The sequence below is a fragment of the Malaclemys terrapin genome, chromosome 10 (genome assembly GCF_027887155.1).
Source record: "Malaclemys terrapin pileata isolate rMalTer1 chromosome 10, rMalTer1.hap1, whole genome shotgun sequence".
Lineage (NCBI taxonomy): Eukaryota > Metazoa > Chordata > Testudines > Emydidae > Malaclemys > Malaclemys terrapin.
This window is the reverse complement of record NC_071514.1, coordinates 34,376,830-34,404,554: the sequence shown is the minus strand read 5'-3', so window position 1 is coordinate 34,404,554 and position 27,725 is coordinate 34,376,830. Positions and strand designations below refer to the sequence as shown.

The window sequence follows — 27,725 nt, the reverse complement described above, 5'->3', positions numbered from 1 at the left end:
AAATTTACCAAAGAACAAACAAAGATTAGCAAGAAAAATATAAATTTAAAGAGGGACTGTCATACTGAGGGTAACTTACAAATACATTGACTTAAACGTACTTTTGAATGAATTTAATTTTGTTTACCTAATTGCTGTGTGACCTTGAGCAAGTCCCTGAACTTCTTAAATGCTTATTCTTCCTTATTTGTAAAGTTGGGGTATATCAAATTATATTTACCTGTTTCATAGGGATGTTAAGAAGCCTAACGAAGGTCCGGATTCCCATTCAATCAGTGGGAGCCTTTCCTTTGATTTCAAAGAGCAATAGATATGGCCCAAAAATATGTTTATAATGTATTAAAGTAATTTTTGGGTTAATTGTGGGAATAGAATTCAGGACTTGTGGGCTTGCATTCCACTGCTTATTTCTCTAGGCCATTTGGCCTTGCAGGAAGTGGTACTCCCTTCTCCTCATGGCATTTATGTATGTTAGGTACCTGTATGTACTGGTTGCAAGTTTCTTGAAGTATGTATTTGTTATGGGCTTTAGCAAACTTGCATTAGAGCTGTCTCTTGGGGAGTTTTACTTACACACACACACACACACACACACACACACACACTTTTGTACAGTTCAGAAATTTCATCTCTCTCTAGGGTGGACTTCTTAAGCTCTGTGAAGGATGGCTTGCAGAATTAAGAATTTTGCAGAGCTCATAATACACACATGAACTGTTTTTCAAAAACTAAATAATTCACCAAGCAACTCTCCAAACTGGTAAATGAAACCAGTTCCAGACAAGAGATTAAAACAAACTAGATGTTTCTTGGCCAAGTTTTTTTGGCATTGTGATGAGCCAAAAAAAAATGAAGTGGCTATAATTGCCAATTTCAGCCAAGGAGTGATTAATAGAAGTTAGTGGGGAGGGTCAATGATAACTTAAAGCCATCATTTCACTGTTTTATCTTGGTGTCATTGTGCTACTGAGCTGTTCCTTCAGCATAAATTAGAACAGTTTGAGGAGTACTGCAACTTGCACTGGCTGCCAGTGGCCCCAATGGCTGATATGATATGAGGTGTGGGGATACCCTGAGCGCACTCTCTGCACTAGTCACAGAGAAGTGGAGGTCGTAAGAGCTGCTATAGCAGCTCTGCACTCTAAAAAATCCCGTTACACTAAGGTGATCATAGAATCATAGGACTAGAAAGGACCTCGAGAGTTCATCTAGTCCAATCCCCTGCACTTGTGGCAGGACTAAGTATTATCTAGACCAGTGTTTCCCAAACTTGGGACGCTGTTTGTGTAGGGAAAGCCCCTGGCGGGCTGGGCCGGTTTGTTTATCTGCCACGTCCGCAGGTCCGGCTGATCGCGGCTCCCACTGGCCTCGGTTCACTGCTCCAGGCCAATGGGAGTTGCTGGAAGCGGCGGCCAGTACGTCCCTCAGCCCGCGCCGCTTCCAGCAGCTCCCATTGGCCTGGAGTAGCGAACCATGGCCAGTGGGAGCCACGATCGGCCGGACCTGCAGATGCAGCAGGTAAACAAACAGGCCCGGCCCGCTGGGGGCTTTCCCTACACAAGCGGTGTCCCAAGTTTGGGAAACACTGATCTAGACTATCCCTGATAGGTGTTTGTATAACGTGCTCTTAAAAATCTCCAATAATGGAGATTTCACAACCTCCCTGGGCAATTTAGTCCATTGCTTAACTATCCTGACAGGAAATTTTTCCTAATGTCCAACCTAAACTGCCCTTGTTGCAGTTTAAGCCCATTGCTTCTTGTCTATCCTCAGAGGTTAAAGAGAACAATTTTCCTCCCTCCTTTTAAGAACCTTTTATGTAGTTGAAAACTGGTATCATCTTTCCTCTGTCATCTCTTCTCCATACTAAACAAACCCAATTTTTTCAGTCTTCTCTCATAGGTCATGTTTTCTAGACCTTTAATCAGTGATCCTACTGTGGTTAGCTAAACTGGCTTTAAAATAGCTTTACTCTAATTGAGCTGTGCAAACCTGCCCCAATGTGGGGTAGAATTGGGGCCAGAAATTGAGAAGAGAGAGTACCTCTTCTAAGTGTAGTTCTTAGAACTCAACTTCCCTGTTGGTTTTCCTGAGACTTCCCAGAAAACTCTACTGTGGCATAAGATAAAGTTTGTGATGTTTCAGCAGGTTGGTTTAGTTGGCAATGTAAGAAGGTAGTCAGAATTAGGACGATTATAGAAAGCTAGTGCAAAATTTAACTACAGAGAGTCTCTCTAATAACTTTACTAGGGGATGAAGTGGAATGAAAAATTGAGAAATTATGCTTTGGTTGTGTCTGCAATAACAACATGGGGAGTACAGAAAATGACTCAAATCTTTAATAGATTAAACTTTTTCTCATTTTCTCCACTTGGAAATACCTACTTTAAGTGCACTGTTTTATTTTATTGTAGAGAAGGTGATTCAGAAGAAAGTCTGGGATCACCCAGTGACCCTAGCTTGTCTCTTATCTGTTGGAGCATCAGTGGCAAGTATCTGGCTGGAGCTTTGGAAAAAATGGTGAACATATGGCAAGTCAATGGTATGATGCATGTGTTTTTTATTTTTATTTTTTTAATAGTATAACCTGTGTCTATGACAGCTATTTAAAAGCTGCTGAGAAATGGCACTTTTGTATAGGTAGGTGTTTTAGCAGATTTACTTGCCAGTTAATATGCCAACCATCCTTCATTAGGTGCTTTGAACCCAGCTAATTCACTAGCACCTTAGTGCCTTTTTTCAACATTTGTTACAACATAGGCATTGGAAACTCAGTAGTTAACATGAATCCTTCTAGCCTATCATTGAACAAGAAAAGAGTCATAGAAATTTGTGCTGGGCTTTAGACTTGCCTACTGCAATAGCAATCATTGCCTATAAATACTATTCTTTTTATAAGGTGTAAAATATATTTGACATTTAAACAAGGTATCTCTAAAAGTTTGTATAAATAGTTTATTTTAAAAGCAGTTCAAAAAGGTTCCAACATTTTCCTTCCATAGGTGCACTAGAATGCTCAAAATGGTACATTTGAGACTAACTCTGAAAGGAGAAGAGCATTAATCCTTTTGACAGCTGTAGGATCCCTATCTAACGCCTAATGTTTGCAGAAATCACTGATTACAGTCTTTGACAATCTTGGATGTTTCCATAGAGAACTGTTCCTCTGTGCTTGACACATGCTTGGTTCAGTGTATTGTTTCATTTATATGGTTACTGGCATTCCATAGGAGAAAGCATCATTGTCTGAATGCTGCAGGCTTTCATAAAATTTAACTTCCTTCTTCTCTGAATTACTTTTTCTGGAGTAATTAGTTTGAAGATTAGTTCAATATGTGATGCTGTTAAGAGACATTATATTGATTTTTGTTTCATGGCAAGTTAGTAACCAGTTACTTTGTAATCATATACTATATGTCAGTTTAAAAGATGTTAAGGCTCATCAGTAGTGTATGTCCCAGTTGTATACATAGTTTTTCAACATTGTCCTCTGAAAGGTACTCTTTGGTCTTTTAATTTCTAGTAAAATGAAGTATTATAGTAACAGATTTTTGGGGTTTTAGGAGGAAAAGGATTACTAGACCTTCAGCCACATTGGGTATCTGCTCTAGCTTGGCCAGAAGAAGGGCCATCTGCAGCATGGACAGGAGACACTCCAGAAGTATTATTAGTAGGTCGTATGGATGGATCTCTTGGGCTTATTGAAGTTGTAGATCTTTCAACCATGCATCGATTAGAACTGGAGCATTGCTACAGAAAGGATGGTAGGTGACCATGCTGATACTTCTAAAGAAAACTTGTAAGTTGCAAACTTACACATTTTTTGTCATCTATATTTAAAATGCAGAGTGTACTTCAGTTTTATGAAGAACTGTCCACACAGATTTCAGTTCTAGTGCACATATGCCCCATAAACACAAGATTGGATTCTTTTTGTCCAGCAGTGTCTGTTAGAGCTGTGTCTACACCCTGGGTACTCTAGCCTTATCCCCAACTCCCTACCCCAAGGGCATAAAAGGTGTAGCAGGCTCAGCTGTCCCTCGGTTCCTTCTTATTGTCTGTGGCATCAAGATGGTACCCCTGCAGTGTCCACTTTGGTCAGGCAGTATCCAACCAAAAATTCTCTAAATGGGTATCTAATTACATTAAATACAGCACCAATACAGAATAGAGCCCATTCCACCAGGGTTCAGAATGGTGTACGCCATACTATCTCGTGTATGATGTTGGACAGTACTTCATAATGCACTACCTTACCATGGGGGAAGAGACTTCTTCCTGACCTCAGTTGGTGACCAGTTAATGCCTTAAAGCATGATGATTCATGTTACTGATGTACATGGTGCAGGGAGCCTGGACTCCTGATTTCTGTTCTTGACTCTGACTCTGTGTGATGTTTGGCAAGTCACTTAACCTCTGCATGCCTCAGTTTATCTCTGTTTTTAATACACAACACACAGGAAATTGTGTGGCTTAGTCAATTAACATATAAAGTGCAAGAATATCTTTCCATATAAGGTGCAGCATTAAAGTCCAAAGTCTAATGTTGCCCAGCTGTGTTGAAGGAAGTATGTGACTTCTCTAAGAAGCATCGCTGTCAAAAATGTGCAGGGCAACTACATGGGGATTAGACCACCTTTCATCCAGCATTATTCGTCAGTTGAGGCCTCAAGATATGATGCTCTCTTGGGCAGTGATATTCTGCAGTCATTATTTAAATAGGACTCCTAGCATCCACCTTCTGATGTGGTCAGAGCTTGCAAGTCATCAGAAGTGAAATCCATGAGGACAGTCACTCAGAGAAAAAACAGCTACTGTCATTTTTCAAGATGTGCTGTCCACGTATATTCTATGCCTAACTCTCCTTTCCCTGCTACTCTGGAGTCCTAGGCCATCTGGACTCCATATTGGCAAAGGAACTGAGGGACAGTTGGCCCATTCTGTTCTTTATGCCCTCGAGTGGAAGGGCATGGGGGCATCCAGAGTGCAGGCGCAGCACCAGTATACACTACTGGTCAAAAGAATATCATCTTGTGTGCATGGGATGCATGCACACTAGAAGTGGAACCTATGTGGACTACACATCTTGAAGATCTGCAATTGCTGTAGAATAGGTAACCATTTTCATTCTTTTAATGCCTAAACTTCCAACAGGGATATTTTTACAACTACAAATAAACAGTGTAATTGTTATTGTTAAATTGCTGTGTGTGCAACGTAGGATTCAAGACTCCCTTTCCTAACAGTTACAGTTTGGATGTGTGAAAAAAGACATACATATCCTCTTTGATCTTATCTACATTAGCTATTCGGGGGGAGAGACAGTGTTACTGTAACTGGTGCACCTCCATTAGTGACAGTGAAATCATAAGAGACTTCCCAAAAGAAAACACAGACTTTGTGAGAAAAGCATAGAAGTAATCAGGGCTAGAACAGGAAAGCTATTTGCCTCCCTCTTTAGGATAGACTGTTAGCAAATGCATGAATTAAAAAAAAAATGGGGCAAAATCGTATGAATAGTGACTTGAATAAAAGGCGTGTGCAGTGGGAAGTTCATGGTTTCTGACTGTAAGTATTGTGGCATGACTTGCGACTGAAATTTTTTGGTCATTAACTTATTCAGAGTAGACAAGGACTGTCCATTTTGAATCCCACTTAAAATGTAGAAGAAGAAAAAAAGAAGTGGCAATACTATATTAAATAAAACTTGAAGGGTAGCTGGGTAAATACGTAGGTTCTGCTCATTCTGTTGAAATGTATATTTAGAATTGCATTTATATCTAAACTACTACAAAAAGCTTTTACAATACTGTCTCCTATAAAATAGCTATGTTGATAGAAATGTATGACTACAGTGGTACTTAAATATCTAAGGTGATAGGCATAGAATAAAAAACATAAAGTAAACAGCTGTATTAACTTTCATTAAGCTGTATTTTTTCATTTCATTTTTGTTTTCTGAAAGTAATTATAATACAAAAAGTTCTTCGAGTGCTTGCTCATGTCGATTCCATTCTAGGACGTGCACGATCATTGGAGATTTTTGCCTTAGCAGTATCCATAGGGTCCCCTTGGAGTTCCGCTGGCCCTATGCACTCTCAGTTCCTTCTTACCACCAGTGGTGGTTATCGGAGCACTTTTGCTTGCATAGCAAAACTAGCGGTTTCATCTCTTCTGACTTTGAGCCTTAGGGCCTTGTAAATAGTTTGTTTATAGTAGTTAGTTAGAAGTTAGAGTCCCATCGGGGACTTCGCCCCTGGCAGGGCATGCCCTGGTCTCCCAGGTTTAAGCCCTGCTCAGACTGTAACAGGCCTATGCCTGTTAGTGACCCACACAGCAGCTGCCTCAAGTGCTTGGGGGAATCACATGTGAAGGACAAGTGTTGTATCTGTAAAATCTTTTGACCCAGGACCCAGAGAGAGAGTGCAATATCCATTCGAGGGCTCTCCTCATGGAGGCTGCCCTCCTGAATGGCTTCCGAGACATTCCGGCTGGACTCTACCCCTTGAACCTTGGCCTCTGTGCATAGTACACCCCTAGCACCGGGCTCTGTCCAACACCGCTCTCTGTCGCCGGTGCTCAAAAAGAAGACCAAAAAATACGGCTTCCCAGCACCGGGCAAGAAAGGCAATGTGTTATGAGGCAAAGGACCCAGTTCAGGCTGCCCGTCCACTCCAGAGCAACATGGACGTGCCTCCCCATTTGGGGCCCTGAGCCCACCAAAGGATCCACTGCTGACTCCCGGGAGTGGTAGGGGACCCAGACCTGTGGCGGGCCCAGCCAGTATGAAATGCAGGGCTGCTGGTTGCAGGATGATGTGGCCCTCTATATCAATGTCAGGGAGCTCAGAGATTATCTTCAGCACCTCGAACTCCAAGGTTTGTCCCTGTCGTCGATCAAGGTCCACCTGGCCACTATTTCAGCTTTCCACCCTCCGTTGCAAGGCAGGTCAGTCTTAGTTCACCACATGATGGCCCAGTTTTTGTAAGGTCTGGAGCGTCTCTACCCGCACATCCGGGATCCCGTTCCTCCCTGGGACCTGAATCTCGTGCTGTCGAGGCTCATAGGGCCTCCCTTCATGCCTCTGGCTTCCTGCTCTCTCCTGCTTCTCTCCCGGTTTTGTTTCTGGTTGCAGTAACGTCACCCCACAGGGTGTCTGAGATCAGGGTGCTTATTTCGGAACCTCCCTATACGATATTCTACAAGGTTAAGGTCCTCCCTATACGGTATTCTACAAGGATAAGGTCCAGCTGCGACCACACCCGGCATTTCTTCCAAAGGTAGTTTCCCAGTTTTATACTGGCTGGGACATATACTTACCTGTCTTCTTTCCAAAGCCTCATATGTCAGAATGGAATCGACAGGAGCAAGCACTCGAAGAAATAAAAACGGTTACCTACCTTTTTGTAACAGTTGTTCTTCGAGATGAGTTGCTCATGTCCTTACCATTACCTCGGCAAGAAGGAACTGAGAGGACATTGGGTCGGCGACGCCTGATAAACCGATGCATAAGTGCGGCACTCAGGGGGGTGCCACAGCTGACCCTATGGATACTGCTAAGGCAAAAATCTCCAACAACCACGCATGTGGGCGCGCGCACACCTCGAATGGAATGGACATGAGCAACACATCTCAAAGAACAATAGTTACAAAAAAGTAAGTAACCTTTTTTTCTGATGAGCTAAATGCAATGGGAATTGAACAGTTTAGCTTGTAATTTAAGATATTTTATTTGTGCTTATTGTTCCAATAGTTTCTGTCACATGCCTTGCGTGGTTCAGTGAAGACAGACCATTTGCAGTTGGCTATTCAGATGGAAAATTGCTGATAGGTACGAAGGAGCCACTTGAAAAAGGAGGAATTGTTCTAGTTGATGCACATAAGGTAGAGTTTTAATTTTCTTGAAAACTAATTCATACCCTCCTAGTTTCCCAAAGATAATTCAGGATTTAAACTATAGTCTTAATTTCAAAATTTTGTATAAAAATGACTTAAAAGATAATAGCCCATTTTTTAAAGAAAGCCACAGGAAAGCAACAAGAGTTCTTCCAGTAGGGTTCTTCAAATGTATGTTGTTTATACTGTAGTTGAAGTGCATTTCAAGATTTGCTGTGCACTTCTGATCTAAAAAAGATGTAGTTATCTATGAACAATTTAATAAATTAAAAATAATTTTAAATACTAGCCTGATATTAAATTTTCTTACTTAAAATGTATAATTTATATGATAGATTTTTTTTTCCTGAACTAAAAAAGTTATTGTGAAGTGTAAAAGATGTTTCTCAAAATACTCAAGCATTGCCGATGTATGCCAGTCCAGTGGCCAATAAAGTCCATAAATAATTTGCAAAGAGACTTTCCCCCCAATGAAGGGCTGATGTCAGCAGACCCAGTGCTGTTCCACTTACAAGTTCCATTGTATGGAGCGTGCGAAGCACAGGCGGGGGCAAGTTGGAAGCAGAAGGGGAAGTATCTGCAGTACAACCCATAAACAGCCTAGAAATGGCTGCCATAAATTTCAGAACTTCCTGGGCTGTTCTAACTTATGCCAGGATCCATTTTGGCCCTGACATAAGGCTGGAATCCATGAATGAAAAGGTGGCATAAAGTCTCCTTTGCTCGGTCTTCTGGGTTGCATCTTTTGTGCTGCAACTTTCAGGAGGCACAGTGCAGAATCTGTCCCATTACCCTGGTCTACAATTTTTGAGAAGTCGTCTGCTTCAGAGATAAAATGTGCTATTTATTATGTATTTTGATGTGCTGAATTCAAATATGACAATTAAAACAACTGATGGGCTACTGTTTCTAAGATATTTAAGTTTTTGCATTTTATGTCTATGTATATTGTGTAGATAGTAGAGTTTTAATCATAAATTGTAAACCTAGGTCTTTTCATGTGTTTATGGTTGCTTTACATGATAATATTTCACCTGTCCTGTTTATGTAACACTTTAAAAATCAGCAAAAGGGTTATATAAATAAAATTTATTATGAAACAAAAGGCAAAAAACTATTACGTACATAGTTTAGTCCTATTCAGTGTCTACTCGGCGCTTCTTGGCTTGTCTCTTGTATTCATTAAATTCATTAAATGGAGCATCTCTTGTCACTGTCCAGCAATAGTCTGCAAGCATTGATGGGCTCCATTTGCCCTGATAGCGTTTCTCCATTGTTGCAATGTCCTGGTGAAATCGCTCGCTGTGCTCGTCGCTCACTGCTCCGCAGTTCGGTGGAAAAAACTCTAGATGAGAGTGCGAAAAATGTATCTTTAGTGACATGTTGCAACCAAGGCTTTTGTATGCCTTGAGCAGGTTTTCCACCAACAACCTGTAGTTGTCTGCCTTGTTGTTTCTGAGAAAATGTATTGCCACTAACTGGCAGGTTTTCCATGCCATCTTTTCCTTGCCACGCAGTGCATGGTCAAATGCATCATCTCGAAGAAGTTCACGAATCTGAGGACCAACAAAGACACCTTCCTTTATCTTAGCTTCACTTAACCTTGGAAATTTTCCACAGAGGTATTTGAAAGCTGCTTGTGTTCTGTCAATGGCCTTGACGAAGTTCTTCATCAGAGCCAGCTTGATGTGTAAGGGTGGTACCAAAATCTTCCTTGATTCAACAAGTGGTGGATGCTGTGCACTTTTCCTCCCAGGCACCTTATTTATCACTGCGGCATGCCACGATCCCCGGGCTTCAAGACTTGCCAGGTCTGCACAAAGCCCATGCCTAAAAGTGACCCCCCCACACACACACTTCCTGTTTATGGTGTCTGGGCGAGGGTCACCAAAAAGACCGCTGCAAAATCTGTCAGGAATTCTGACTGAGAACTCTTAAGGAGAGGGAACAGTGGCTTAAAGTCCTCCTCCCAGTGTGTCTTCTTTGGCGCGGAGCGCTCTGACGCTGTTTTCAGTCAAAGAGAGACACCGCCAAGGAGGTTCAGCACCGTCATGGAGCCTCTCGGGGACACTCCAGCCTTCAGCACTGGTCCGAATCACTGGCCCAGAAGAAGAAGAAGACAGAAAGAGGCTGATCCGCCTCAGCAAAATCCAGGGACCAGCCATCAGTGGCACTTCGGTTGGGCCATGGCTCCGAGGCTCAGAGTGGAGCTATGTCAATTCCTGCCGAAGTGAGGCAGTAGAGTCCGGGCTCGCCGCGCTCGCCAAATCCCTTGGAGCATCTGCCACTCCTGTCCACCCCAGAGGCTTTTGAGACGGCGCAGGACCTGCTGAGGGTATGTCTACACTACCTGCCGAATCGGCCGGCAGCGATCGATCCAGCAGGGGTCGATTGATCGCGTCTAGTTTAGACACGATAAATTGACTCCTGAGCGCTCTCCCATCGACTCCTGTACTCCACCACTGCGAGAGGCACAGGCGGAGTCGACGGGGGAGAGGCAGCAGTTGACTCACCGCAGTGGAGACACCACCATAAGTCGATCTAATTACGTCAACTTCAGCTGCATTATTCACGTAGTTGAAGTTGCATAACTTAGATCGATTTCTCCCCCCCCCCCCCAACCCCCTCCCAGTGTAGACCAGGCCTGAGACTCACGGTGCCGTTCTCGTCCCCAAGGCAGGAAGATGCACCAGCACTGCAGGCTCCATTCTGGCACTCCGTTCAGTCAAAGGGAAAGCCGGCGATGATGTCACGCTGATCCCTATCACCTCGGCACCCTCCCCCCAGAAGCCAACGCCTCCATCCAGGGAGTGCAGTAGGACCCCAGGCTCCCAACGCTCTATGTCAAGAGGTGCAGCGCCACTCTGGTCCTCCTATTCTGAAACATCAGAGTCGGAGTTGAACTCGTACTGCTCTGACTATAGCAGGAGCAGAAGGTCCAGCTCAAGATGCCAATGCAGTGGCCCTCACAATGGCAGAACCCAGCTCAGTGGCCCTTTTGGACTCCATGGGCTTTCCATCAAGCCCAGGGTCGGAGCCAAGGATCCCACTCGGGAGCTGCGTCAGTGGTGTCCGCAACATTTGTTCCGCCACGACCAGTGACTGAGCCATTACTTCCAGAATTAACGCCGGCGGACACGGCACCATCACCAACATCAGCACCAACCGTGGTGCCGCCCTCGACAAGCCTTCGGCACCAGGGGCGTCAGTGGCTCAGATTGCTGCTATGGTGCCGGCTGCACCTTCGGCACCGACGATGGCACTGGCACCGACATCGTCATCAACAGCAGCTGTGACTGCTTCCATGAAGACCCTAATGCAGATGCTACCCTAGGTGTCTATACCAGCACTGGCGCGGGACCCGACATTGGCACCAATATCCGTGCTCTTCGCAGGACTGAGCCAACCAACCACAGTCTCCCCCAGGGTCACGAGATCCCTCAGGTGGGGAGGGTAGAGGGTGGCCGCCTCCTCCTCTTCACCAGATGAGGCACAGGTGGGCACTTCCGTAGCCCCAGCTCTGGAAGACTTGCAGCAGTTGCTGTGCCGGTTTGCCCAGTTTCTGGGCATTAAGGCAGAGGAAGTGGTAGATGATGCAGGCCCTATGGCTGATATCCTGGCCCCCTCGTGCCCTTCCTGGCCCCCTCGCACCCTTACCATTTATAAAGACAATTACGGACATGACTAAGACCCTGTGGCAGACCCCTGCCTCGCTGCCACTCACTGCCAAGCGTAACAAACGCCGGTACTTTGTGCCCTCCAGGGGTTATGAACATCTATATTCCCACCCCCAGCCTGAATCTTTGGTGGTGGACGCTGCTAATCAGCGGGAGAGGCAAGGCTTTCAGGGCCCTTCTCCCAAGAATAGGGATGCTAAAACATTAGACCTATTCGTGCGAAAGGTGTTCTCAATGTGGGGACTACAACTCTGAATGTCTAACCAGCAGGCTATCATCAGCAGGTACTCCTACAATGCCTGTTTGGCGATGGCTAAATTCATGGAGTTCCTCGGATTCCCGTGCCAAATTTTCAGCTTTGGTCGAGGAGTGAAGACTGATCTCCAGGGCATCCCTGCAGGCAGCACTTGATGGGTTGTGCTGCAACCAGGGTTATGGCCACAGGAGTAGCCATGAGAAGGGGCTCATGGCTCCAGGTTTCTGGTCTCCCCTATAAGGTCCAGCATAACATACAAGACCCGCCTTTTGAGGGTCAGACTCTTTTTTCTGAGAAAATGGACAAGAAGTTAAACAGCCTAAAGGACTCCAGAACCACCCTCAGGTCCCTGGGCCTCTATACACCGTCAGTGCAGCAGAGACACTTCCATCCACAATGTTCTCAGCGGTTCTGTCACCAGAACCGCCAGGAAGGGTCCTGAAGGAGAAATAGGACTGGCAGGAGAAGGCCGTGTCAACCCTCTGGCCGGGCTCGGGACAACCCAAGCCACCTTCAGGGCCCAAACTGGTCTTTTGAAGGCACAGTCAAGGACTGTGTACCACACCAAAGACTGGATCCACCCCGCCTTACCTTCTCGTCCCGACTATCCCCTTTCTACCGTGCATAGTCCCATATCACCTCAGACTGCTGGGTGCTCCTCATGGTAGAGAGGGGATACTTCATCCAATTCTGTGCCCTCCTGCCCTTCCACTTCCCTTCCCTATCCCTCGTCAGGGACGCTTCTCACGAGCAACTCCTTATCCAGGAGCAGTCGCTCCTATCGTTAGGGGCAGTGGAGGAGGTTCCTCAGGAGCACAGGGGCGAGGGCTTTTATTCCTGGTATTTCCTAATACTGAAAGCCAAAGGTGGCCTCAAGCCCATCCTGAACCTGCGAGAACTCAACAAGTTTGTAAAGAAACTCAGGTTCCGCATGGTCTCATTTGCCTCCGTCATCCCTTCACTGGATCCAGCAGACTTGTATGCCACCCTCGACTTGAAGGATGCTTATATTCATATTGCAATCACTCAGCCCCACAGGAAGTACCTCAGGTTTGTGGTGAACAGTACCCACTACCAATTTACAGTTCTTCCGTTCGGTCTGTCAGCAGCATCTCAAGTCTTCACCAAGTGCATGGCAGTCGTCGCTGTGTTCCTGCGCAGGCACCAGGTACAGGTGTTTCCATAACTCAGTGACTGGTTGGTCAAGGGTCGCTTCAGGACCCAAGTAGAATCTCAAATCAAATTCATCAGGGCCACCTTTGACAACCTGGGTCTCCTTCTAAACGAAGCAAAATCGACTCTGTGCACTGTTCAGAGGATAGTTTATAGGGGCAGTACTGGACTCAACCCAAGCCAGGGCATACCTGCCGGAATTGAGGTTCCAGGCCCTGGCCGGTATCATTCGAGGTCTCAGACAGTTTCCCACCACCACAGCAAAAAACTGCCTGAAGCTTCTGGGACACATGGCTGCCTGTACCTACATGATGAAGCATGCCAGACTCGGGCTCTGACTGCTCCAGTCATGGGTAGCATCGACTAGCCCAAGACAGCTTGGACAGTATCGTGACCCTGCCTCGTCCGGTCCTTGACTCCCTCCTGTGATGGCTCAACCCTCAGGAGGTGTGCTCAGGGGTCCTCTTCGCCAGTCCACAGCCATCTCTTTCGCTAGTGACAGACGCATCAGCCTTGGGCTGAGGGAGCACATCTAGGAGACCACAGGTCTCAGGGTCTCTGGTCTCAGGCAGATCTGGCTCTCCACCTCAATGTCAGAGAGATGAGAGCACTGTGTCTGGTGTGCCAGACCTTCCTGGCATACTTAACGGGACAATGTGTATCAGTTATGACGGACAACACCACGACAATGTTCTATATCAACAAACAAGGGGGTGCACACTCCTCTCCCCCTGTGCCAGGAAGCCCTCAGGCTGTGGTACTTCTGTGTAGAACATTCAATACACCTACAAGCATTGTGCCTTCCCGGAGTATAGAATGAGTTGGCAGACTACCTCAGCAGATCCTTTCACGGCCATGAGTGGTCCCTTTGCCCGGATGTCACAAATTCAGTCTTTCAGAGGTGGGGATTTCCCCAGATAGACCTATTTGCCATGTGACGCAACAGGAAGTGCCAGCAGTTCTGCTCCTTCAAAAATCACAGCCTGGGTGTGGCTGGGTTCCAGCGCGGACGCCTTCCTCCTCCTATGGGGAGGTTGTCTCCTAAACGCCTTTCTGCCCATACTGCTCATTTGCAAGGTACTCCTCAAGATCCAAAGGGAACGAGCTCAGGTCATATTAATAGCTCCAGCCTGGCCCCGCCTGGTACACAACTCTCCTAGACATGTCCATGGACGCTCCAGTCACCCTGCCACTCTTCCCGGACCACGGTCGTCTCCAACATCCGAACCTCGGGTCGCTGCACCTTGCGGTGTGGCCGCTCTGTGGTTGAACCCTGTGGAGCTTTCCTGTTCAGACCAGGTTAGACAAGTCCTCTTTGGCAGCAGGAAACCTTCTCCGAGAGCTACCTACCTTGCCAAGCGGAAGAGATTTTCAGTCTGGTCGGTACAGTGCCATTCGTTCCCAATGCTAGCCTCAGTGCTGTTTGTTCTGAACTACCTCCTCCATTTGAAGCAGCAGGGGCTTTCAGTGTCGTCAATAAGGGTTCACTTGGCCACCATCTCAGTCATCCACCCGGGTGCGGAGGGCCGCTCTGTCTTTGCTAACTTTGTCTTTGGTCAACTGGTTTCTAAAAGGTCTCGACAGGCTATACCCTCATGTCTGGCAGCCTGTCCTGGCTTGGGACCTCAACCTGGTTCTTCCTAGACTCATGGGACCGCCCTTTTAACCCTTGGTGTCATGCTCCCTGCTCTACCTCTCTTACAAAGTGGCGTTCCTGGTGGCGATAACCTCGGCCAGAAGGGTATCTGAACGTAAAGCCCTAATATCGGAGCCCCTTACACCGTGTTCTATAAGGACAAGGTTTAGCTCAGACCTCATCCTGCTTTCCTGCCAAAGGTTGTATCGCAGTTTCACATTAACCGCGACATCTTCCTCCTGATACTCTACCCTAAGCCGCATTCCAGCTGCAGGGAGCAGAGACTTCACTCACTGGATGTCCGTAGAGCGCTAGCCTTCTACATCGAGAGAACGAAGCCGTTCAGAAAGTCGATCCAGTTATTCGTGGCAGTGGCGGACAGAATGGAAGGTCTGCCTGTGTCATCACAATGCATTTCGTCATGGATCACGTCCTGCATTCGTGAGTGCCACAACCTGGCGGGGGTTCCTGCACCTCCAATCACTGCGCACTCCACCAGAGCGCAGGCTTCATCAACAGCGTTCCTGGCTCAGGTTCCCACTCAGGAAATCTGCAGAGTGGCTACATCGTCCTCCATTCATACGTTCACGACACACTATGCAATTACCCAGCAGGCCAGAGATGATGTGGCCTTCGGATGAACAGTACTCTAGTTAGTGGACAACTCCGACCCCACCTCCTGATCTTGGGCTTGTCAGTCACCTGATTGGAATTGACATGAACAAACACTCAAAGAAGAAAAAATGGTTACTCAACATCTCGTAACTGTTGTTCTTCCAGATGTGGTGTTCATGTCCATTCCCATACCCACCCTCCTACCCCTCTGTTGCAGTAGCTGACAAGAAGGAACTGAGGGGTGGCAGGTTGGCAGGGCCCTTTATTGGGCTCCATGAAGGTGAAACTCCAGGGGACACTCAGGCCAACCCCACGGATGCTGCTAGGGGGGAAATCTTCCAGCTACTGTGGACGTGCTCGCGCACACACCTGGTTGGAATGGACATGAATAACACATCTCAAAGAACAGCAGTTATGAGAAGGTGAGTAACCGTTCTTTTTCTCGCACTCGTAGAACTGTGATAACCACCAGGTCTGACTTCATTTGTGTTATAAATTGCTGCATCAAATCATCAACATAGTTCCTTTTTTGTAGTTTATATGATGATGTATATGAAGTTCAAGTGCTTAATACTTTTGTGCTGGAAGGAAGTTTAGTTTTGTATGTGTGATGTTCATATTCGTAAGTCACATTATGAAGACACTGAATGTTGTAATCTTTTTGTTTGTTTGTTTGAATCCTTTAGGACACTATTGTTAGTGTGAAGTGGGATCCAACTGGTAAGATTCTCATGACATGTGCCAAAGAAGAAACGGTGAAACTCTGGAGATATATGGGGGGATGCTGGAGACGTTTGCATTCACTCTCCCATCCAGCTATTGTGAATAGTATTACCTGGTGCAACCTTCCAGGGAAAGGACCCAAGCTGCAGTTGTTACTGGCTACGTATGTTAAAGTTTTTGCTTTAATACTTCCTGTGTAGTCTTTGTATTAATACTTATAGCAACTGTATATGTAGCATCTTTCATCCTAAACAAAAAACAAACAAACAAAATTCAACAAGCTGTTCATTGTGGGCATTGTAGAACACTGGTTCAGCACTGACTTAAATACAAAAAGTGCCCGTTACTGAATCACCAACAGATTTTCCCCTCCACCTAGGCTTTTCTCTGGAGAGTTCTGCGCCAAGTACTGACCAGGGCTGATCTTAGTTAATTTAACTTGAATTTGTCACAGTGAAAACGTAATGTGGTATGTTTGCATGTTATTGGAAACATCAACTAATCACTGTTGTGAAATGTGCCAGTTATGTCCATAGTTGCAAATACTTCCTGTGCTGATAAATATACCTGGGACCTATACATTCTGATGGCACAATGATTGCAAGGGAATATTAGGTCAAATATGAAAATATTTAATGTGAAAAATAGGGTGAAAACCTATGGAGAATATTCCTAAATATTTTGAGTAGAAATAAAAAAAAATCACTGTCAATATGCATATTTTATTTAAAAATACGTGAATTAAAGAATATAGTAAAATTTCAAACAGTACAATGAAAAACAAGTTTTTCCTTTTTCCAGTCTGCCTCAGCTTTCCTTTTGTATTGGAGATACTGTTTCACTAACTTCCTTTTAAACATAGTGGTGCTGACAAAATAGTTTTGGCAAAATTTAATATTAAGAAAGAGTTAAAGAAAAAATGCACTTTTTTAGTGAGTATTACTCCTAAATCTGTATTCAACTTTTAAAAAATTATCTGCTGCCCTTGGACTTTGTTTTTAAGCAGATTATCTTTCTTAATCACCTTGCTCTAAATGTATATCATAACAGACTGACATACTTTTAGAATATTTGTTGATTGGTGCTGTATGTTAACAATTTTACTTTATTTTCATGTGATTTATTCTAACTTCCTTCAGAGGATGCCAGAATGGCTTAGTGTGTGTTTGGAGTGTTCCCCAGGATATGCTGATCATGTTGCAGTCCAGCTCAAGTAGTGCAGAAGGATGGTGGGAACAGGAAACAAGTGGCAAGGTAAAGACAGTTGAGCAGATGTTAAGAAATCTTAACCTGATTGTATCCATGGTTTTCTCTACGATTATAGGAAAGGATGGGAGCAAAATATTTAAATATCTACATGGGTGAAGATGGAGAAGAGGGAAATATTTGAAAACCATTTAGTTTAAAAAAGTTACATTTATTTTAATTTGTCTGTACTTCCACACATGCAGGTGTTTCCAAGGCAGGAAATGATTCTTGCTCACATGCTCAGGGTCTTGCTCACATGCTCAGGAATTTTCCCCCAGGTTCATTGGCAGTGACCTTGGAGGGGATTCGCCCTCCTCTGTAGCATTAGAGTACAGGTCACTTGCCAGGATTATCTGGGTATACTTCCCCCAGGTACTTTGGGCATTGGTGCACCTTGGTCCCTCCTATTCTCTGCCTTATAGTATTATTTCCTGTGGGTTGTAATTCTTGCTCTAATTTTGGATGTTGAGTTTAGTGTGGGTGCTGGGTGCTGTCAGTGGCCTGTTGTTACATACAGGAAGTCAGACTAGATGATCTGGTGGTCCATTATGGTCTTAAGGTCTATGACTCTAAATGGGAGGTCAAGGTTTAAAAACAACTTATTTGCAAGAGCTATTGATCTTGGCTAAAATTTGGTAATGCTATCTAGTTCTTTTAAAATTATGCAGTTATTTCCAAAAGAGAAAACTAAAATAATATTGGAAGTTTCTTAGTATATAAATTTGACTTGACTTAATTTTAACTAAAATGTTCTTTAAAATGGTAAGATCCAGCCGTAATGTGGTCTTGAATGCTTATGGTATTTTGAAGAGGAAAATATAGATGGTAATAAGTTAATGGCATCCTTATAAAACATGACTAAAATAATTACAAATAAAACTAAGGTCTATTAAGTAAATATATCTAAATGCATATTTACTTAGAGTTCATCGTCACTGTAGGTGCTCATAGTCTGTTGTATCAGCTTGAATGCTTCCATAAGGCCTTTTTTATGGTGCCTTAGTCTTCTTTCCTTGATTAAAATAAAAGTAGTTGTACCAAGAAAATCTATACACTGGTTGCAAAGAAGTCTAAATCTGAAACACTTTTCTATTCACAATTTTCTGTGTATGTAGTCCAGGGTATGTCATAATGATGAAATAATTTGCAGGATGGATACAGAAAAGCAGCGGATGCCAAGTGCATTTATCAGCTGAGAGGACATATTACTCCTGTTCGGACTGTGGCCTTCAGCTCTGATGGACTGGTATTAGTGTCTGGTGGGCTTGGTGGGCTCATGAACATTTGGTCTTTACGGGTAAGGTTGTCTTTGAGTTATATTAAAGATTACCCAAAGATTATGTCATGGATGTCACAGAATTCATGGATTCTAGAGTGGCGGTGGCACCCGGAGATCCCAGCCGCCACAGGCAGTGGGGATATCCGGAACAGTTAGCCCTTGCAGCTTGGGCTCTCCTCTCCCACACTTGGTCTTCAGTCATCCCCCCGTCAGCTCTCCCCCCACATTATTTTTAGTAAAAGTCACGGATGGTCAAGGGCTTCTGTGAATTTTTGTTTATTACCTGTCCGTGACTTTTACTACAAATAACCGTGATAAAATCTTAGTTATATTTCTTAAAGTTTGTTGAAATAGGTACGTTTAAGATCAGAAGTAAATGGATAATTTTATGTCTTCATAGTTTTCTTTGATAAATACTTTATAAAAATTAGAGGAAGCGTAGTCAAGAATAATGAATGCAAGATTTGGGAATAAATACCTAAATTCTAATCCTGGCTCTGCAACTGATTAATTATGTGCCTGGTCAGGTCATTTATGACCTCAGGTCCTTAGCCAGTTTATGCTTTTGTTTCTCCCCTCTGAAAAAAGGGAGTAATACTTGCCTTCTTCACAGGCTGTTGAGACTGTGTGAAACACTTTGAAGATGTTATATCAATGTTAATTTTAACTTTTAGTAATATCTTTTGGAAAATGCATATGCCTTTCTGACTATCGTGTAGGAATTTTAGTTCAAGGGGTTTAAAATACTTTAAATAATCATTAATTGAAATGTTTGGGGGTGTTTACGGTACTACAGGATGATAAATTCACATGTTTAAATAAATATGTGTATTGATTAAAAGATTTCTTGGTTTAGGATGGCTCTGTATTACAAAGTGTTGTGATCGGTTCTGGAGCTATTCAGACTGCAGTATGGATCCCTGATGTTGGAGTAGCTGCTTGCTCAAATAGATCAAAGGTATTATTATATATTAAAGTGCTGTTCTTTTGAGTTAAATTTGTGAGCAGAAAGGGAAGGTTCTTATTACAAAAAGAAGCCCATTTACCCAAACATTTCTTTCTAACAAACTGCTAGCACAGGGATCGGCAACCTTTCAGAAGTGGTGTGCCGAGTCTTCATTTATTCACTCTAATTTAAGGTTTCGTGTGCCGGTAATACATTTTAACGTTTTTAGAAGGTCTCTTTTTATAAGTCTATATTATATAACTAAACTATTGTATGTAAAGTAAACAAGGTTTTCAAAATATTTAAGAAGTGTCATTTAAAATTAAATTAAAATGCTGATCTTATGCCTCCAGCCTGCTCAGCTTGCTTTCAGCCTGGGGTTCTGTTCACCTAGGCCAGCAGCGGGCTGAGCAGGGCCTGCGGCCGGGACCCCAGACCTGGGGGGGGGGTTGTTTCAGGGGTCAGGGCAGAGGGCTGGGGGAGGGGGTTCAGGGCAGAAGGCTGGGGTGTGTGTGGGGGGATTCAGGGATCAGGGCAGAGGGCTGGGGTGTGTGGGGGGTGTAGGGCAGAAGGCTGGGGATGTGGGGGGTTCAAGGGTCAGGTCAGAGGGCTGTGGGGGGTGCAGGGCAGAAGGCTGGGTGTGTGTTGGGGTGTGGGGGGTTCAGGGCAGAGGGCTGGGGGTGTGTGGGGGGTGCAGGGCAGAAAGTTGGGTGTGTGTTGGGGTGTGGGGGTTCAGGGCAGAAGGCTGGGTGTGTGGGGGGGGTTCAAGAGTCAGGGCAGAGGGCTGGGGGCCTGGGGGGGGCAGGGCAGAGGGATGGGGCTGTGGGGGTGCAGGGCAGAAGGCTGGGTGTGTGTTGGGGTGAGGGGGTTCAGGGCAGAGGGGTGGGGCGTGCAGGGCAGAAGGCTGAGTGTGTGGGGGTCAGGATAGAGGGCTGGGGTGCTCGGCTCGTGGGGGTGCTCCCAGCCCCCTGCCCTGAGCAGCTCAGGACAGGGGACTGGAAGGGATATGCCCTGTTCCACCCCCTTCCCCCAGGCTCCGTCCCTACCTCTCTCTGTGTCCTCTACGGACCTGTGTGCATGCTGCCGCTCTTCCCCCTCCCCCTCGCTAGGGCCATCAGCTGATTGGCGCAGGGAAGGAGAGGAAGAGGGGCAGGAAAGCACCACACTGGGGGAAGAAGCGGGGGAGGGGGAAAGCTTGGCTGCCGCAGAACCAAGTTTCTGCCTCCTGTCCCCGCAGGGGAGAGCGGTGGGCAGGGGGGCTGAGTGGGGCTGGGGGCCAGGACCGCGGCAGGAAGCTGCGTGCCACTCAAAATCGCCTCGCGTGCCGTGTTTGGCATGCGTGCTCTAGGTTGCCGACCCCTGTGCTAGCATATTTCTCTCCCTGTTCTGCTTAGTCCATGTTATCCACATATATTTGCTGTCAATTAAAGGAGCTTGAGTAATTAAAATTCTGCTGTACATAGTTTGTCTATTTACATGCAGAATACATTGTTTTGACTCTCAACTGCCATCTTATCTTTAAAAAAGAGTTTAAAAACTTAGTTTAGATTTTAGACTTCGTGTATGAGAAAGAGAGAAATGGGGCAATTAATTAATTTTAAAAATATGCACCCAGGTGACTGCTTTGTCATTCTGAAATACATAGTGTGTGAGAAATGTCACCTTCTTTATGGGAGAGATGTGAAATGTGTCTGTCTTAGAAGAAATATCTGCTTCAGAAGGTTAAAATAGTCTTTGTGTTCAGATTGAAAATGTAGAATTCAGCATTGTACAGTACCTTTCTTCACAGTCCTATTGCAAATAGAACTGGGTGAGTTTTTCTTTTTGGCCTGTAGTGAAATTTGAAAAATGCATTTTTCAGTTAGCCAAAACTATTTGTGAATTTTACATGAATTTGCCAAATTGTTCTTATAAAAAAAAATTTGATTTTTCCAGGACTGAGGCACCAGTCACAAAATGAGGAAGTAGTGGTTCATCCCTTTTGATCTTTAACCCAGTGCTTAAAACACTTACCTGGGATGTGGGAGACCCGAAGTAAATTCCCCCCTCTGGCTAATGTGGATTTGAACTAGGGTCTTCCACATTGCAGGAGAGTGCCCTACCCACTGGACTATGAGATGATATGGTGGGGGGCTCTCTGTTGTTGAAGCTGTTCCACTATGTATAAATAATTAAATAGTAATTGTAACAGGGACATGAACTTGAGTCTACCACTTCCCAAGTGAGTCCTCTAATCACCAGTCTATAGAGTCATTCTTTCTTGCTCTCTCTGGCCTAATGACTAATTACTTATGCAAAATAGAACAGCTTCAAAGGAGAGACTGAGAAAGATCCACCCCAAAATATCTTAGAGACTAGGGTTTAGGTCTAGTGAACATCTATCCATCAGTCAAAGATACACCTTCATCATGGGAACTTTATCTAGTCCTTACTCAGTTTATAAAGATTTCCTTTGAGCATCTGAATAAATGTTCACGGTTTTACCTGTTAATCTAAACAACATTTGTTATAGGCATAACATCTGCCAGAAGAATGAGTAAACAAACTTCAGGCCATGATGGCTGATCCCACTTCTCATTATTTTTTACAAGGACAAAGTGATTTTTCCACCTCTACCTGTAATTCTTATTCTAGATGGTAACCGATTTTCATCCCATCCAATCAGTTAATCTGCCAGTATTCTTTCCTAGATCCTATGCTCATTGAGGTAAAGCAAAGATTCACACACTAGATGCTAAAAGGGCTTTAGCTTTCTATCTAAATATAACTAAAGAGTTTAGAAAGTCACCAGATCTTTTTTCTTATGCACAAAATAATAAAGGACAGGCATTTACTTCACGAAGACTATCTAAGTGGCTTAGGCAATGCATTGAAGAGAGCTACAAATTAGTCTCTGTCCCTGTCCCAGTGGGGATTAGATCCCATTCCACAAGGACAAAGGTGGCCTTCATGGCTTGCTGCTTTAGGCATATTCCGATTGCAGAAATTTGCAGAGCTGCTACATGGAGCTTTAATCTTACATTAACAAAACATTATGTATTCTGGTCAGATGCTCAATTTGGTACAGTGGTACTTCAGTCACTGTTTAATTAGAAAACCACATCCCACTTTACTTGGAAGACAGTTCTGTTTATCAAACTATCGAACATGCTGAGGTGATTTGAAGAAGAAATGAAGGTTACTCACCTGTAAGTGGTACTGCTGAGTAACCTTCATTTTTCATTGGCTTATAATTTTACCAAATTTTAACCATTTGGGCTGAAATTTTCTATGCTGGGTGTTTTTATGTACTACTGGATACACCCTCCCAGTCTGACAGTGAACTGTTGAAACTACTTTCAGTATAGTATTTCATCCAGTTGTGCACCTGCTTCATACTAATTTCACCTAGACCACATTTCCCTAGTTTGTGTATGAAAATGTCATGTGGGACTGAGTCAAAAACCTTACTAAAATCAATATATACTGCTTTCCCCAAGCCACTAGGCCTGGTAACCCTGTCAAAAAAGGAAATTAGTTTGGTTGGGCATGATTTGTTCTTGATGTAGTTTTCCCTAGCCTTGTTTTTGGAAAATGGCTGAACCATTTTGGTTGAAATTTTTTAAAAAATTTGAGCTTGAGGATGACACCCAGCATAGAAAACTTCAGCTCAAACATCTAAAGTTTAGCAAAGTTATAAGAAACTGAAAATGGTTTTATAATGAGAAATATCAGGCAACCTTAATAATAATAGGTGCTACCAGCCCATTTTATAATGCTGTCTAAGAACAATCATTGTAAGTGTTATATAAATACAGAGATGATAATGATACATAATTTTTCTTTCCACTCAGCATTGTTACTTATTCACACTGATACTTTTAGGTGTTGAGCAGTGTTGGGACGAAGACAATTAGTGAGAGGAGTCAGATTGATCTGAATAAGCATGTTTCCCTTGTTTAATTTCTGATATATAAAATGTATCTGGTGATTGTATTGTTGAACAGGATGTGTTGGTGGTGAATTGCACATCAGAGTGGATATCTTCCAATCATGTCCTTGCAACATGTAGGACTGCACTGAAACAACAGGGAGTTTTAGGATTAAATGTGGCCCCTTGCATGAGGGCTTTCTTGGAACGTTTGCCAATAATGCTTCAGGAACAATATGCCTATGAAAAGGTAAGAATAGTTGAATGCAGAACATCAAATACTGACATATGTAACATGAGATGTCTGTCTTGAATTACAGCTGTCTTATTCTTTTGACAGTCAACCCAAGAAATCTTTGTTGAGGTTCAATCCCACCTTTGGACAACAGATTTACAGTTACTCTTTTGAGTACTCTAGCAGAACTACATTTTCCTGATGTCAGGCTGTTTCTGATCTTCCTCTTGTTTTGTCACCCACCGCAAGATCCTGGTCTCTTGTGGCCTTATATAGGTGTTTCGGCTATCCTAGAAGTTTCTGCTTTGTTAACTTACATTGACCTCACCACTACACACGCACTGCTATATTGCTTTAACTGCAGCACTTGGATAAAGCAGCCTCAAACTGATGCTTCATCAGGTTGCTGTCTTCCCCTCCCCCCCGTCCCTTAAAACCAACCAACCAACCAACAAAAAACCCCAGGAAGCTAGGCTTTTTTCACCTTTGTTTGTTTTAATTTCTGTGGTATCCACGTGTTTTTTTTTTTTCAAAATGGTCGTTTTGAGGCCTAATTTGAATGATCTTAAACATGGTGTTAAACTTGTCCCCATTATTTTGCATCCTCCTCTAGAATAAGAAATTATTAGACTAGGAGATTGCTATCATGTCTCAGAAAACAATTTGTTGCATATATATATATAATTTTTCCTTTGTGCAAAATCCACTCAGGATCTCATTCTTTTAGCTTCTTTATGACTGTAAGGGCTGGTATACAAATAATCTTCACAAAATCTCTTGCAAGGCCTTGTTATGAATTATAGCCAGTGTTTCCTTTTTAATACAGGAATTTACAGATTTCTCTGGAAGTGTTTATTCAGATCCCCAGTTCTGGTGCTGGTATTAATATCTGCATCTCTTCAGTGGAATTAACATATGGTCCTGATGCAAATAATGTGATTTTTGCCTACTGAACTACTCCGTTAGCACTTTCCATGCCCTTACTTACTCTCTCTCCAGTTTATTCAGTTGTATAGTTGGAGGTAATTCAGAGAAATCACTGTGTGCCTTAACACTACTGAGCAGTCAATAGAATAAATGTCCTAACGAATTTTTGAAATTATAAAAATTGTGAACTAGCCTTCCTGAGTTGGGGACTGATATACCAAGAAGGATATAGGATCCTATGTATACTCCAGAAAACCAGTTGTGAGGAAAGAAAGTATCTCTACTCAAACAAATAGAAGAGAGAGACACTATTCTGCTTTGTCTCTTTAAAAATAAGAAACTAACTGCCTTAACTAAAAAACAAGGATACTGATCCTTTTGCTATTGCCAGTCCTGTGGCATGTCCTCCCATCAGTGTGAGCAGTATAAATGATGGGGGCAGTGTAGATAGAATTTATTGTTACACACTGAAATCTAGATCTATTCTACCCATGACATCTGTTGTTGACACAAAACAATGTCTGGATTGTTATTGAATTACCAGACAAAATGGATACTGGATTCAGGCTATTTAGATTTCCTGAACTGCAACCAGACATTATCCTACAAGACATTCATCACTTACTTTAATCGCCTTTTCTCTGGCTTGACTCTAATATAGTTCTTAACAATGGCTAACCAAGACACTCTATCTTTAGAACATGTGGACTTTGAAAAAAACATATTTGATTAGATGTCTGAATCATATTTGTAAAGTCCTTTTTCTGTCTGCTACAGAATCTCTGCCAGAATAGTTATAGGAAACCCTGCAAAACGTATCTGACATTTTTTTTAATCAGTTAGTCTTCTTTTGTAATGACCTTTAATAACAAAACCTCATTGCAGGTTTCCATACAAACTAGGATGCTGCTCTACTTTTAGCAGTAGCCAATTTGGAGTAAGAATGTAAAAACAATAACCATGTAACCAATTAAAATTCTATCAGTTACACAGTTAAATGTATAACCGCGGAGCTAGTGGTGTGGGGGGTGCTGAAGCACCCCCACATTTTGTTGGGGCTCCACTGCCGGATCCATCCCTGGGGCTCTGCTCAGGTGGAGTTTAATAGTAAGCAGAAACTGATAAGCATCAAGCTTATCGGTTAACCGGTTAAACTTTTACATCCCTAATTTGGAGTCCAAGGTACATTTTTTCCATTTAGACCTATCCAGTTCTCTCTAGCTGGGTACAATACAGCACTCCATGCAGCGGGCAGTTAAGTCTGCTACGTATCCTTTTCCTGAACACATATCCAAATTCTGTCCACTCGTTTGAGGCCTTTAAGCCTAGGAGCACAGCGATATGTCACAAGAACTTTATTTTGCTGGTACTCTGATGCGATCCCTCATCAGTTTATGGCTACAGCATCCGTCACCATCAGTAGTTTTCTCAATCTCTATTCATCATGTGTTGTAATGCCATAGTAACCTCTTTTCTTCAGGTTGTTTTCGTTCAGGCATGTAATAATGCTCACTTCCCCAGTTCTGCTTTTCATTCTTCAGAACTTCCCAACCAAAGAGAAACAAAATCATGTCTGAAAGCTGGATTTTGTGTCTTCCTTAACATGCAAAAGAAAATGAAGAGAAAGTTATTGTATGCTTTTCAGAGAATTATTTAAACTGTTTATAAATTACATCAAATTATTGTAAATTTGAAGTTTAGGTTAAAGAATTATTCCAGTATGTATTGTATTCTACTTAAAACGAAGAAAGGGGGGAAAAAAAGAGAAAGAAAAACCAAATGAAATAAACAAGTTTTGTTTTATATTGTGATATATTGAGTGATGTACCTTGTTTAAAAAATGGTAATTTCTGATAATATGCTGAAGTGCATTTGCTAGTGAAATCGTGTTAATATGTTTGCAGTATTTCTGTGTCGAATACTGGATGAGAGTGAAGTCTGGTACTTTGACAAATGGTCTCGGTTTATTGTGAGGGAAATAAATGAAAATTATTGGAAAGGGGTTTTTCTGGGAAATTTTTTTCTACAGAAAGAGCTTTGAAGAATTACTGTTTCTGAAGTGATGAAAGTATGCCTCTAACTTCATATGTTGACCTTCCATTTTTTCCCTCTAGCCCCATGTGGTCTGTGGAGATCAGCTTGTTCATAGCCCTTATATGCAGTGCCTGGCTTCACTTGCTGTGGGGCTTCACCTCGATCAGCTTTTGTGCAATCCACCAATACCGCCTCATCACCAGAACTGCCTCCCTGATCCCTCAGCTTGGAATCCTACAGAGTGGGCCTGGTTAGAATGTTTTTCAACTACTATAAAAGCTGCTGAAGCTCTGGCCAAAGGAGCACAGTTTCCAGAATCCTTTACTGTTCCAGATCTGGAGCCTGTGCCAGAGGATGAGCTTACACTTCTAATGGTAATATGCACTGCATTCTGCCAGTTATTAAGTATATGTATAGAATGCACTATATTGTGCCGATAACATCTGTAATAATTAATTAGGGTGACCAGACAGCAAGTGTGAAAAATCGGGACGGGGTTGGGGGGTAATAGGAGCCTATATAAGAAAAAGACCCAAAAATCGGGACTGTCCCTATAAAATCGGGACATCTGGTCACCCTAGTAATAATTAGCTGAAAAAATTGAAAAGCTTGTAAAAAGTAAATTGTTATGCTTTATTTAATGGAAATACCAAGAGAGTACAGAGATTTTATTTTAATTGATATAAAATGTGGCAGTTGATGCCATATAAATGTTTGTAATAGAAGTAATAGTGTGAAAGTGGTATCTTCCTGTTTAGCAGATCTGCTCCTTCTGTGTGTATTCAGAGTCGTATTTACTTGCTTTACTAACAACAGTAAGTTTTTGTTACATTGTCTTAACCTGCAGAGTTGACACAGAGAAAAGCGAGCTGGACTAATTCTGGTTTACAAATCAACAGAATTAACAAAATTCCATTTGCAGAACCTCTATTGTTGTTATATAAACCAGTGAGAATTTGTCTTGACTATGATATTCCAAGGGGAGCTTGCAGGGCTGACAATTAATTCATTTTTTTTAACATGCAGACAGAGTAAATTCTATATGGAGTCATTGAAAGGCAATGGCACCCTATTATGCCATCTTTAAAGTACTTTTTCAGAGTAGTCCTACACTTTAACTATATTGGCACTACCAAATGCCAATATAATGGGCTATGATAGGTGAACCTA

General features: G+C 43.2%; 1 protein-coding gene across 7 annotated transcripts in view; it reads left to right on the top strand.

The window, feature by feature from the left end:
• HERC1 (HECT and RLD domain containing E3 ubiquitin protein ligase family member 1) overlaps nucleotides 1–27,725 on the top strand; it is a 205,222-nt gene that overhangs the window by 157,975 nt on the left and 19,522 nt on the right. For all 7 annotated transcript variants that reach the window (XM_054041859.1, XM_054041856.1, XM_054041858.1 and 4 more), the window contains exons 53-61: nucleotides 2,415–2,542; nucleotides 3,564–3,764; nucleotides 7,754–7,884; nucleotides 15,940–16,139; nucleotides 17,116–17,230; nucleotides 18,375–18,521; nucleotides 19,360–19,461; nucleotides 23,436–23,609; nucleotides 26,636–26,929. In XM_054041859.1, the coding sequence (XP_053897834.1) occupies nucleotides 2,415–2,542; nucleotides 3,564–3,764; nucleotides 7,754–7,884; nucleotides 15,940–16,139; nucleotides 17,116–17,230; nucleotides 18,375–18,521; nucleotides 19,360–19,461; nucleotides 23,436–23,609; nucleotides 26,636–26,929 (1,492 nt within the window). The remainder of the gene's footprint in view (nucleotides 1–2,414; nucleotides 2,543–3,563; nucleotides 3,765–7,753; nucleotides 7,885–15,939; nucleotides 16,140–17,115; nucleotides 17,231–18,374; nucleotides 18,522–19,359; nucleotides 19,462–23,435; nucleotides 23,610–26,635; nucleotides 26,930–27,725) is intronic.